The following is a 13,317-nucleotide window of genomic DNA, read 5'->3' as shown; positions in this document are numbered from 1 at the left end:
CATGCCATCAAATACCAACGCCAGCAGTGCGAAAATCACTGAGAAAGGAGAGGGGCGCGTTCTCGAATGCATCCTGGTCCTATAGTCAAACTTAAATGCAATTGGTTCAATATTTTTATTCACTTCTCCAAGCACATATCAAAGAAAAACCAACATAGTTTAAAGAGTGCTGTTTACACAAATTCGTCGATCTCGTATCGAGGCTTTGGGTGAAGCAAACATGATATTGCTCATTTACAAAACCCAGAAAAAGGAGAATATGAAACAGGAATTACAGCCTCCCCGAATGCTGGTGGCAGGACAGATCAATATCTTCAACTCGTTGTGCTCATTGTCTTGCACTTGCAAAAGCGACCGACGGTTTCGTTTCACCTTCAACAATCTGTGTAGTTATAGATTACCTCAAAGTTGAAATAACATAAAAGAAACAAAAAGTTCATTCAACTCAAGAATAACTATATTACTCAACAAAAAAAAAAAAAAAAAAAAAAAAAACACTGGACTCGCGGTTGAAAATAATTATAGATACGGGGCAGTTGAAGATGTTTAAGGTAAATAATCATACAGTGCAACCTAAATTGCATTCAATTTAATCAGCATATCCTGGTTCTGCTGAAAATTATGGTGAAAACATGCTGGAGTTGATTTATTTTGGAGACTCATTCACAACTTCCATGTACCAGCTGTTTCAATGCGAAAGAATAAAATTCAGGCATATCTCCTGTTCAGGTGGGAAGGGAAAAGGAGATGAGGATAGACGATGTACAAATCATAGGGATCAGACAGGCTATGAACCAACAACCCCAAGATGTCAAGTCACATTTTCATTGATCTTCTTCATCTCAAGAATAACAGGGTAGGGTGTCATTGTGCATCTCCACTCATTCTCCCTATCCTCTTTGCCTCTCTGCTTTGCAAATCTCATTTTGGCAGAAGATTCAGGTTAGTTGGGCATCCATACAGTATACCTGTTGGTTCTTATATATGAGACAGAGATCCTCACAAACCAATCTTATCTCCTTTAATTTTGCTTGTGAAATTATCTGGAACCTGTTAACTTTGCAAGTCAATACCTAAGCACAGCATGATGAAGTCTGCGATCGCTCAGCAGGTCTGTCTGCAAGAACCATTCCTGTTGGATTCTGAGCTGGCAGAGCACGGGGTAAATGTCTTGCTGCGTGCAACCAAAAAAAAAAAAAAAGGAACTAAGAGTTAGTGATTTGTGAGAAAATGAACAAAGTTACCAGTGCAGAATTTGACCAATCAAAAGGGCCATTAAACAGCAAGCACATTAACCAGCAGTGATGCAACCAATAAATTCAGGGAACAGAATAAAAACAGCAGTGATAGCCTAAGGTAGATTCAACAGATGTTGGTTAGTCATTTAATCAGCACCAGACAAGGTAAATTCCAATGATATTGACCAATTTTCTTTTCTAAAAAAAACAAAAAAAAAAGAACTCAGAACAGAGTGCTCTGTTTCCTTTCCAGATTGTAACTGATACGTATCTATTAACATCCTTTACAGGCAGGACAAGAGTATTTTATGACGTTCAGCAACATGAACACAAATCTATTATCATCTTATGGTGTGTCTATATAGAGACAGAAACAAAGACAAACAAGCTTTGCCAATCCCACTAGTATAGCGGTGCAGTCTGGGAACGGTAATAATTAGCCACCCCTGCATTTGGCAACAAATCCTACTTGCCACAGCAATGCCCTTGTGACACATGGCATAGAGAAACTTTGATGTGCATAAAACAGGCTCTCCAAAGCATTACTCTGTACAAAGACTAGCACAAGCTGCATCAAGTAATTGTTATTAATGAAGGTGATGGAGGAAGAGGAGGAGGAGGAGGAGGTGATAAAGGCAGCACCAGTGGTGCCATTGGTTTCCCTTCGGCTCATAATGAAATTATTTGAAGAAGGTGATAAAGGAAGCATCGGTGGGTGCCACTGTAAAAGTTTCACTTCAACTCATAATGAAATCACTCTAGGAGAAGGATGACAAGGAGGAAGGTGATAAAGGCAGCATTGGTGGGTGCCGCCGTAGAAGTTTTCCTTCAACTCAATGAAAATCACTAAGTTCAATCAAATCACCAAGTTAATTAAAATTACTGCTCTCTGTGTGAGCAAATAACTCATTAACTAAAACCTATAACATGATCATGGCAAAAGCTAATGTGACTGTTAACAATTCTCAAATCCATTAAGGGCCTTGCATATAAAATTCCTTCCAAGGTATGGTTCTACATATGCAGAATCCTTAAGTGGCAGCTAAGGCAGTACCATCAGTAAGCCATTGGCCTGGCATGACCAATTATAAGTGTCATTTGTGGTCCCTATGGTTAATATTCTTTCAGGGAAGAAAGATGCATATTAACCTTTAACTATGGGACACCTGCAAGTTACTGCACCATCCAAAAGAAAGCAATGGAGTGACAATCAACCGCCTAAATAAGCAAGAGCAAGGAACATGTCCCATGATAAAAGCAACATCAGAATCAGTTAATCACCTAATGAATGTGCATCTCCATAAATTATAAAAATATTTGTAAAATTTACAAATGACAAAATCCTTATTCTGAATATAACAAATGGAGAATTAACATTCTCACCAATTTCGTAGAATATGTCATTCACATTTATTGCAGTTTTAGCAGAGGTTTCCATAAAGAAGAGGCCATTCTCCTCAGCATATGTGCGTCCTTCCTGTAACATCAGGCATCATCAGCAATTAGAAATGAGTCTCCATAAATTCTGATGACAACAAATAAGGGAACTAAACACACACTAATATATCATCTCTACGAGGTACAGTCATAATTTGCGTTCTGCAAATAGTAGGGAATCAAAAACATGTACTGCTGCACATTCTTGTGCTAACTGAAACCCCACAGATAATAAGAACCAATTCCAAGGACCAAAATTTCAGTAGTACTTGTTTCTGCCATGTGAAACGCAGGGAAATTCCACCAAAGTTATCCACCACTAAGGCCAAAGCAGATGTGCCAGATGATATCCTAGATTTCATGTCCATAAATAAGCCTACATTTATTCATAAAAAGGCTAAGAATAACCAAGTTGAATGAATAGACTGATGTACTCGACATATATTCATAACTGTGTAAGCAACCACCTATCCAGTCAGTAGTTGCTAAAAGACTAAAGAAACCACCTATAACTAATGGTATCAACACATATTCTTAGGGCAAAGGTCATTTTATCTGGCACTGCAATGGGAACAAGTACTTCATAATTTATTCTTCTGAGTACACTTGAAGGCCCAATGAGCAACAAGTGTCACAGAAAACAAACAGAAAACCTTGACAAAAAGATACATGAGAACTACAGAAAATATATGATTGAAGAACCAGTAATATTAAAATAATAATTACTTAAACATTATTGCTAAATCTTATGCACTCTGAAATGCCATTGTCAGTAAAACTCATAAATTTCTATTTATTGTAATCAGATTCTTAAATTATTAATAATTTTCATGTAAGTTTTATGTCCTTGTTGATCCAAGTTGTAAAAGATTATTTAGATATTTTCATGAGAACATTTCAAACAATTCATAAATTAACAAAAATTGATCATATAGAACAAATAAGTTATCCTAATAGGCTGTTTGGATGTCTGTGAGCCATATAAAATCAAATGAACATTAGACTTGATTTTATGTACAACTGGTTTTCTGGAAAACAGGGGGAACCTATTATTATAACTTATCTCCAAGTTTTTGTGTAAAAATGTTTAGTAAAACCTGACTACCAAGCATCCCCTATATTTTGCTGACTCTCCTTTTTATTATTGATTTTGACTCATCTATTCAATTGTTTCCCTCATTATCATTTGCATTTCTAGCTCTGCTAGTTTTCTTCATTAAGACAATATCCTGACATTCTCTGTACTATTGATGAACTATGAATTTTTCCCTTTCCCAACTTAAGCTCCGAAGATCCCACCTACACACACAATGCACACATGTGAACACACACACTGACAAGTTTGTGTGCGTGTGCAAAGATGCAACAGGTTATCAAGGTGTCCTTGACATCACCTGCTTAAACAATTAGGTAATGTATGTTCAAATCCGATATGTACTGAAACAGGTCTCAGTCTGATGCCAAAAGGACATATCCAATTAGAAGGCTGAGGTGAAACTGATAATGAAATTGGTTCAGGTTTTGGTCAGCCCACCATGTTTGCTGCTCTTACAATAACAAGATGCTTAAAAGCCTTAAACAAGTCACACAGAGACATGCATCAAGACATGATATAATACTGCTTAGGCCACATTATACAGATATATGCAAGGGGGAAATATTAGTGGATGTTAGATATTCTTATCCTGACTCTATTATAAGAACAGTAAGAATATTAGATTAAAGGTAAAAAAGAAAAATGGAGAAGATAAACAAAGGGACCATCTTGATAACAAAAGACCAAATTGGAAACTCTCAATTCCACAGCCTAACTACATGTCAAACCACCATTCACCGAACCATTCCAAACTGGATGGTTTAGGGTGTTCTGAGCCATACTGGTGGCAAACTGGGACGGTTCGGATAGGTAATCGAAACACCCAATGGGGGAGAGGGAAAGAGAGGAAGGGAGAGAGAAAGGAGGGGAGGGGAAGATGGGACGACGCCACCTGAGGCCGGCGGTGGCCTGTCGAGACCGCCAGAGGACCGTGGAGGCCTCTGTGGCTCCATATCGTCCGTCGAGACGTTTAAATGAGAGAGAAAGAGAGAGGGAGGAGCGACAGTACCAGAGGGGCGTGCAGCCAACAGAGAGGTTGCCGAAGCGCCCCGGACGGCCACTATGACCGCCCCACGGCGTAATCGACGCCTATGGTGCCACAGGCGTGAAACAGGAGGCTTCCTTTTCTTTCTTTCCTCCCCTCTCTCTCTCTCTCTTCCTCCTCTCCGGTTCCCTTTTTCTCCCTTGCATCGGTTCGCACCGGTCCGATCCGGTCCGGTACTGACACATATCGGCTCACATCGCCGGCCGGCTAGCACATGTACCAGTTCTAGTTCCGGCTTCCTTGTGTCAAACTATCAACAAATTCAATGAATGAACTTTCATGTAATCAGACTACATAATGATTGAACTACATTTTCCTTAAAACTTCAAAATGGTTGGTAACTACCATTATGTGGTTTGCCACTCTCAATAAATGCAGAAACTCAAAAAAAACAAAGATAGAGTATATTAAAACACAAACTGTAAGATGAAAGTATGCATATATGGATTATATGCACCCAAAAAAAAAAAAAAAAAATCAACATTTAACATGAGAACAGCAAGGAGGATTGGTTCATCTGCCGTCAGATAAGAATGAAATATAAGAAAAATTTTAGAGAAGTGAACTGAGAGATGACTGCAGAAGAGAGGAACAAAGGAGAGAGATAAATACATTATAGATCCAAAAAGTAAGGAAAAAAGGGCTAATCTGGAAAAATGTTCATGACCATAGAAGGCAGAGAATAAGGAGTTCCAAGTGATCGACAAATTATTCATTCAGACAAAAAAAGGAACTAACACATATAAGAACTCTGAAATTTTTAACATCAATTTTAGCAGGAAGTCAACCATGGAAGCTAAGAATTACCAAGACAATGATCGATGCAGCTAGCAGGCCAAAGATTGAGATGGTACAAAATCAGCTATTTTGGTTCTTGGCATAATCATTAGTTTACATCAAAGTATGATGAATACTGGTGCACTGTAATTTTACTAATTTGATAGTGAAACATCAAATTGGTGACAATGGATATAAAGTCTAGAAAGTTGGACATTCTAATTCAGATAGCACACCAGAAATAAAGATCGTGGTTAATTTTTGAAAAAAAGCTTAACTTTACATCTGTCAATGTCGAAACATTAGTGTAACATGGGCGATTCTTTTCAGCAACTTCCCTTCGGTAATGGAAGCAGTAGTTAACTGAAATTTAGCTACAGAATCATTTTCCCACTGGAAGATAAAGCACGAAGCACAGTCATGCACTACAAGATTCATTCCAATCATCACCATAAGTTGAGGGCTGCTTGTACCACTGACCTCAAGACCACCATCTTAAATGCCATTCAAGAATGTTAGTTATCAAAGTTAAATAGTTCTTCTCCGAATCTCCCATTGTTGTTTCAAAAAAATAAATATTGTAGTTCTAGAGAAGCTTATCTCATTCATATCGAGCAGGGGTGGCTGAAGGGCAAGGCCACCGAAACCCTTGCCTTAGGCCCCCGCCCCCAGGAGGCCCCCCGCTCGCTTGCATCCCGGCATCGCGGTCTAGCCTCCGCCTCCGGCCGTCCGGCGTCCCGGTCCCGCCTCCACGCTCCATCAGTGACCGCATTCCGGCATCCCGATCCCACCTCCGGCCGTCCGGCATCCCGGTCCCGCCTCCACGCTCCATCAGTGACCGCATCGGTGCATCCCAGCATCTCGATCCTGCCTCCGCCTCCATGTCTCCGCCTCCGACGTCCCAGTCCCGCCTCCAAGTCCACGCTCCACCAGTCCCGATCTCTCCGGCCCGGCAAGGCCTCCTCAACCGGCAAGGCGGCAAGGCAAGACCACCAGGAGGTGAGGAGGTCCAGGACCACCACGGCTCGTCGGCTCCACAGTCCACACGGACCACACCATCGATGAGCGGTCCACCCCCCGGCCTCCACCGGTAAGTTTCTTCATTTTTTTTTGTTTTTCGGCACTCCCCCTCTGCCCCGCTCGGTGCACCGGGCCGGCGGGCCGCCGGTTCGCCGGAAACGATTTCTTTTCGTTTCTCGAAAGCCGGAGCCCGGAAGAAGGCCCCTCCCTGGCCCCTGCCGGACCCTGTGGCCTGCGCAGCCCCCAAGTCCCCCCTTCTCGCTCGGTCCGAGAGTGAGAAGTCGCCTGTCGCGGCGTCGCCGACGGCCGATCGGCCAGTGACCGGTCACAGCCACAGAGCAGTGGAAGACAAAAGGGCTATGGCATCGATTTTTTTTTTTTTTCAAAAATCAGAAACACGTGGCAGATAGCGTGGGACGGTGGGAGATAGCGTGGGAGAAAACAAAAAAAACAAAAAGAGCGACGAGCGGCAGGCAGCTTTCAGATTAACAGCGGATAATTAATCTGGTACAACAGTAAGTTTTTTTTAATAACGATCATTTTCTTTCCTTTATAAAATTAACCCGAGTTGCTTTTTTTTTATATTATTATATTTAGACAATTGATAAAAATATTGTGGAATAGTGTTGCAGTGGATGCTCCATATTTTACACAGCATTCAACAATCGGATGCTATTATTCTCATTTGCAATCAGCATTGAACAATCGGGTACTATTATTCTAATCTTTATCTATTTTTTATTTAATTTAAAATTTATATTATATTATTATATATTATCTTTATTTTATTTAATATTTGATTCATTGAATTAAAAATTTTGATTGTTGATCTTGTATTGGCTATTTAAGAAATATAAAATAATTATAATAGTTATATCTTTTTGATAATTCATAATAAGAATTTAAATATATCAACTCGAAAATATGAATCTGGTTATTCAAAGCTTCAAAAAAAAAAGAATTGAAAGTTTAATACAATCTCAAAAAGGAGCTCTCGATAAATTTTTTACAAGTAATAAAAATAATAAATTAAAAAATATTGATGAATGTTCTTTAAATGAACAAGTTAATAATCCTTTAGAATTAAATGATAATGAAATATTAGAACAAAAAAAGTCAACGAAGAGATTCAAGATAATCTTCAAAGTCATAGTGAAGAGAATCAATCGATTAATTTAAATGATTGCATTCCTAAAAATATTTATGATCCAAGTTAATGGACAAATATTGATACAAATTTGAGAGATTTATTAGTAGAAAAAGGTCCAATTAGAATTGATGATATAGATTTTCCTAAAGATGAATTTTCAAGATATTTTTCTACTACACATTATATTCAAAAGTTGACAAACGAAGAGAAGCATGAAAGAAGATGGCTAGTTTATTCAAAAGACTTAGACAGAGTATTTTGTTTTTGTTGCAAATTATTTAATTCTACTTCTAGTATAAATAAACTAGCTAATGTTAGTAGTAGAGATTGGAGAAATCTTAGTGCTAAACTTAAGAGTCATGAGATGAGTAATGAGCATGTTATTAATATGTGTTCATGGATTGATTTAGAAATGAGACTATTGAAAAATAAAATAATTGATAAAAGTATTCAAGAACAAATAAATAAAGATGAAGAACATTGGAAAAAAGTCTTATTAAGAATTTTTGCTGTAGTAAAAACTCTTGGTAAAAATAATTTAGCTTTTCGTGAAAAAAATGAAAAGATATATCAAAAAAATAATGAAAATTTTTTAAGTCTAATTGAAATGATTGCAGAATTCGATCCGGTAATACAAAAACATATTCGAAGTATTAAAGATGATAAAATTCATACCCATTACCTTAGACATAATGTACAAAATGAATTGATAAATTTGTTAGCAAATGAAATTAAAAATAAAATTATTAAAAAAAATTTAGAAGCAAAATATTTTTCAATAATATTTGATTGCACTCCAGATACAAGTCATCAAGAGCAAATGTCTTTTATATTACGATGTGTAGATATTTCATCAAGTCCAATCAAAATTATGAAATATTTTTTTGAATTCTTAAAAATAGATGATACAACTGGAAAAGGTCTTTTTGATGTCATTATGGATGAAATAAAATATATTGGACTTGATATTAATAATTTAAGAGGACAAGGATATGATAATGGATCTAATATAAAGGGCAAACAGTAAGGAGTGCAAAAAAGACTTTTAGATATAAATCCTAGATTCTTTTATACACCATGTGGTTGTCATAGTCTAAATTTAGTACTTTGTGATATGGCTAGTTCTTGTACTAAAGCTATATCATTTTTTGGAATGGTACAACGTATCTATTCACTATTTTCTTCTTCTACTAAACGATGAAAAATTTTGCAAGATAATATTTCTGGTCTAACTCTTAAATCATTATCACAAACACGTTGAGAAAGTCGTATTGAAAGTATTAAAGCAATAAGATTTCAAGCTCCACAAATAAGAGATGCTTTATTGGAATTAGCAGAAGTTAGTGAAGATCCTAAAACTAAAAGTGAAGCTAATTGCTTAGCAACATATGAGCTTGAAAATTTTGAGTTTTTATTGGGCATGACTATTTGGTATGATATATTATTTGCTGTTAACTCAGTTAGCAAAAGTTTACAATCAACAGATATGCATATTGATGTTGCTATAGAACAATTAAAATGTCTTCTTTCTTTTTTTGAAAAATATAGAGAAGATGGATTTGCATCCGCTATGATTTCTTCTAAAGAAATTGCATCTGAAATGAGAATAGAACCTAAATTTCATGATAAGTGTATCATTCGCAGAAAGAAACAATTTGATGAGAATGTTGATAATGAAATAACAAAATCTCTTGAAGAATCATTTAGAATTGATTATTTCTTATATATAGTAGATCAAGCAATTTTTTCACTCCAAAATAGATTGGAACAATTTAAGATATATAAAAATATTTTTGATTTTCTATTTAGTGGTAAAAAATTGAAGTCATTAGATAATGATAATTTGAAAGAATATTGTCTTAATCTTGAGTGTTCTTTAAAATATAATAACTACTCTAATATTGATGGTTTAGATTTATTTTCAGAGCTAAAAATTTTAAAAAAAATTATACAAATGGAAGATAACAGTCCAATGGATATATTCAATCATATAAGACGACTCGACTCTTTTCCAAATGCATATATTGCTTTTAGAATAATGTTAACAATTTCAGTAAGTGTTGCTTCGGCAGAAAAAAGTTTTTCAAAATTAAAATTAATAAAATCTTACTTAAGATCAACAATGTCTCAAGAAAGATTAAATAGATTGGCTATATTATCAATTGAAAAAGAAATGTTAGGAGAACTTGATTATAAAAATTTAATTAAAAATTTTGCATATCAAAAAGTTAGAAAAATAAAATTTTAATAAAAAATTTATATAAATTTTAATTAAATAATTATATTTTAGTTTTTAGCTTTAGGCCTCCAAATATGTTGAGCCGCCCCTGATATCGAGTAGAAGTATATACATAGCATCATATAATTCTTATGTTACCAAGAAAAATCAAAAACAAACACCATACCCAAGACAATGAAAACAACATGAATCACAACTGCCCCACAAGATGGTCTTAAACCAACATTTCCATCTGTTTAAACTATCTCATCAAATACTACACAAATCAAGACCAGAGAATCAGTAGACTTGCCTCAGCCGTCACCTTCCTCTTATCTTCCAAATCAGCTTTATTGCCTGCTAGAGCTGTCACCATGTTTGAATTACCTGCATCCAGTATCCACGTTAGCATACAAATTTTGCAACAAATAATATAAATAAATCCAAACTTCTCCCAGCTTTAATTCTACCGATTACAAGATTCGCCTTAACCAATTTTATCTACTATTTGAAAGATTCCACCAAACGGTAGGAGGAAGCATAAAAAGAGGATCTTCGGACAACACTAACCTTGCTTCTGTAGCTCCTGCACCCACTTCCTAGCTCGCTCAAAAGACTCCTGATTCACAAAAAGTAACTCAGGGAGGAACAACAATTTATTCAAAACCCCAAAAAAAAAAAAAATCTTAGGAACAAATGGCGGAGAAAAACTAAGATTGGACGGCCGTGATCTCACCATGCTGGTGATGTCATACACGATGACAGCCGCAGCGGCACCCCTATAGTACATGGGAGCTAAGCTATGATACCTCTCCTGCCCCGCGGTGTCCCAAATCTCAAGCTTCACCGTGGCATCATTCAACGCCAGCGTCTGGGAGAAGAACGCAGCCCCAATCGTCGACTCCTGCACTTAAACCCAAAAACCACGGTCCTAATCTCAAACCCCCTACAGATATCCATCCAAACAGAAACCCTAGAACCCACAGAATGAGCATAGACCTGGAATTCAAGGAATTGACCCTTGACGAATCGAAGAACAAGACTCGACTTGCCGGCGCCCATATCTCCAAGTAGTACCTGAAATCAAACGGATCAAAGACCCAAGATAGGAATTTAGCGCAAAAGAACGACTGTTTAGAGGGGGATAGAAGGGGAAGCAGGAGTTAACTCACGAGCTTGGCATTAATGTTGTTGTTGTTGCCGATGGCTGCCATGGGAGAAGCGATCTAGAGAAGGGCTTTGGATTCGTGTTCGAAATAGAGAGAGGGAGAGAGAGAAGAGAGAGGGAAGACGACGACGAAGGATTCGGGATCGGAGGAAGGGGAGAGGAGAAGGAAAGGAGTATTCTTGCTGCCGTATCGATTGAGGTCTTCCAGCGAAAAGACGATGTTTAATTTATTTCTTTTTCGCCGTAGAGCGAGTTTTTGTTGTTTAGATAAATTATACGCATGCTTGTGTCCAACGTACGCGAAACACACCCTTTGGAAACCATCGTGTGGTCCCCACTCGCCACAAGCTAGTGAGAGGGGGTCTGTTTCTGTGGTTTGGGGCGGAGGTGTGCTGATATCGATCATCCGGCTGGTGGGTAAAATGGTTGCTTTGCTTGCTTTCTTATGGCACGTGAGACACACGTGACTGATGAAGGGAGGAGAAGCGTAGAAGCTGGAAATGATGAACCGCAGCAATGGATGGCAGAGGTTTTTTAACCTTTTAAAAATCGGGGCGTCTCTTTGAAAAGTAACTAGGGAAGCAACTAAAAAAAAAAAAAGGGAGAAGTAACTAGGGAAGGTGCCCTTGTTAGGCTAATGGAATTGCTTCATTGCAGATGCTTCATGATGCACTTGGCCGAAAATTCTCTAAGACCGTGGATTATAAATTATTGAGAAACAAATAGTTTTAGGTGATCGAAATTAAGGTTAAGAGATATTGTTGATAGAAATTCTTTTGGATTTGAACACCGCTGTGAAGACTAACGGAGAGAAATCAGCTGTGTTATAAATATTTAAATCTAGAAGTAATACCAAGACTGGTAGAGAGAAATTGTTTGCACTATAAATATCTACATCTAGATTTTTGAAAATGCAACTAACCAATAATCAAATTCAGAATTTGTGGTTACCAAGCAAAATATTATTACAAGCAAATTTAACTCACGATAATTTAAAAATATATTAAGATATTATGCACATATGATGTATTTTTTATTAGTAATCTATCATCTACAGTAATATTTATAGAAGATATGATGTGTTATAAAATGCATTACACATTCATGAAGCTCCAAATTATGTATCTCTAATTTCACATGCATAGTACATGTCATGAATTGATTATTTTTTAATTATCTTCATATAAAATCGGAAAGATGATATAGCAATTTTTGATTATAACATCGACATAAAGTATTTATTAAATAGGCATTTATTGCAATGCATTAGCATCAACTTATGGTACAACCCATTGAGACAGTTAAATCCTTTGTGTCATTTCGAAACACATTGAAGGGATTATATCAATAAAATATAAGGTGTGTTAATTTTATTTTTTCATGAGGGTTGTTTTGGAATATTCCCATGAAAATAGTGATGCCAACAAGGTATACATTGATTTGAAAAGCATGTAACCAGCGCACGCCGTGCAATATTGACGTGTTATGGTATCTACTTTATATGTTGCAAGTAAAGGTAGTCTACCACAAATATATATATATATATATAAGCTTTATATGCCAAAGGTGACAAAAGGCAACTAAAAAGGGCTGAGGCGGCAGCGTTTTTTCCAAGGCCGTTTTCATCCTACACTTTTATAAAGTCAAGCATCTATATCATTTATCCTTTTGGCATAGAAATAGAATAATTGCTTCTTGGCATTGCCATAAAATAACTATCTGAACCTAAAAAGAAAATAAAATTTTGCTATAACCAATCCAATTGTTTTAAATTAATCATTATGTTTACTTTAAGAATATTGACTCATCTATTAGTTTCTTCCTTTTCCTACTCTTAATGTAAAGTTCAAGAGCCCTAAGTCTGAGGCTTTTGACTCTTGACCTTTTAGTGGATGTAGTTAGCGATGGAGTAGTTTATACCACTAAATCTTAAAGGCAATGTTTGTTCAGTCTCCTTCAAAACAAAAATCAGAAACTTATGCTTCTAATTGCTAGTTCAATTATGATGAGTTTTTTTCAATCCTTCCAAAGTTTTGGGGATAATATACTAATTTAGTGACGGGCATGTTAACGGAATGTGATCAATTGAAAAAAAAAAAAAAAAAGTAATCTAGACATTAAACAAGTGGAGAATCATCATTATTATCGTACGATCAGCCAATCACAAT

General features: G+C 36.6%; 1 protein-coding gene across 5 annotated transcripts; it reads right to left on the bottom strand.

The window, feature by feature from the left end:
- Positions 1 to 91: 91 nt before the first annotated feature.
- Positions 92 to 11,375, bottom strand: LOC105058901 (ras-related protein RHN1). Of its 5 annotated transcripts, none has more exons than XM_073249987.1 (8): positions 11,154 to 11,375; positions 10,981 to 11,058; positions 10,718 to 10,885; positions 10,552 to 10,600; positions 10,291 to 10,368; positions 2,647 to 2,711; positions 1,074 to 1,174; positions 92 to 382 (listed from the first exon to the last, which is right to left on the bottom strand). In XM_073249987.1, the coding sequence occupies exons 1-8, from the start codon at positions 11,193 to 11,195 to the stop codon at positions 235 to 237; spliced, it is 729 nt and encodes a 242-aa protein (XP_073106088.1). In that variant the 5' UTR covers positions 11,196 to 11,375; the 3' UTR covers positions 92 to 234. The 5 variants fall into 5 exon arrangements, with proteins under 5 accessions (XP_073106088.1, XP_073106089.1, XP_073106092.1 ...); XM_073249988.1 differs by having other exon boundaries at positions 244 to 382; positions 2,622 to 2,711; positions 11,154 to 11,371; XM_073249991.1 differs by lacking the exon at positions 92 to 382 and adding an exon at positions 510 to 968 and having other exon boundaries at positions 11,154 to 11,374.
- Between the last annotated feature and the right edge of the window lie 1,942 nt (positions 11,376 to 13,317).

This window comes from Elaeis guineensis, chromosome 16, assembly GCF_000442705.2.
Source record: "Elaeis guineensis isolate ETL-2024a chromosome 16, EG11, whole genome shotgun sequence".
NCBI classification, from domain to species: Eukaryota; Viridiplantae; Streptophyta; class Magnoliopsida; order Arecales; family Arecaceae; genus Elaeis; species Elaeis guineensis.
This window is presented reverse-complemented; position numbering and strand designations above follow the sequence as displayed.

Excerpts from the sequence above, each read along its gene's own strand:
- LOC105058901 (XM_073249987.1), bottom strand. The coding sequence starts at position 11,195 with ATGGCAGCCATCGGCAACAACAACAACATTAATGCCAAGCTC. Across the intron at positions 10,369-10,551 it reads GCAGGAGCTACAGAAGCAAG|GTAATTCAAACATGGTGACA; the intron begins GTTAGTGTTGTC and ends TACTGGATGCAG. Across the intron at positions 1,175-2,646 it reads CTGCTAAAACTGCAATAAAT|CAAGACATTTACCCCGTGCT; the intron begins GTGAATGACATA and ends GGTTGCACGCAG.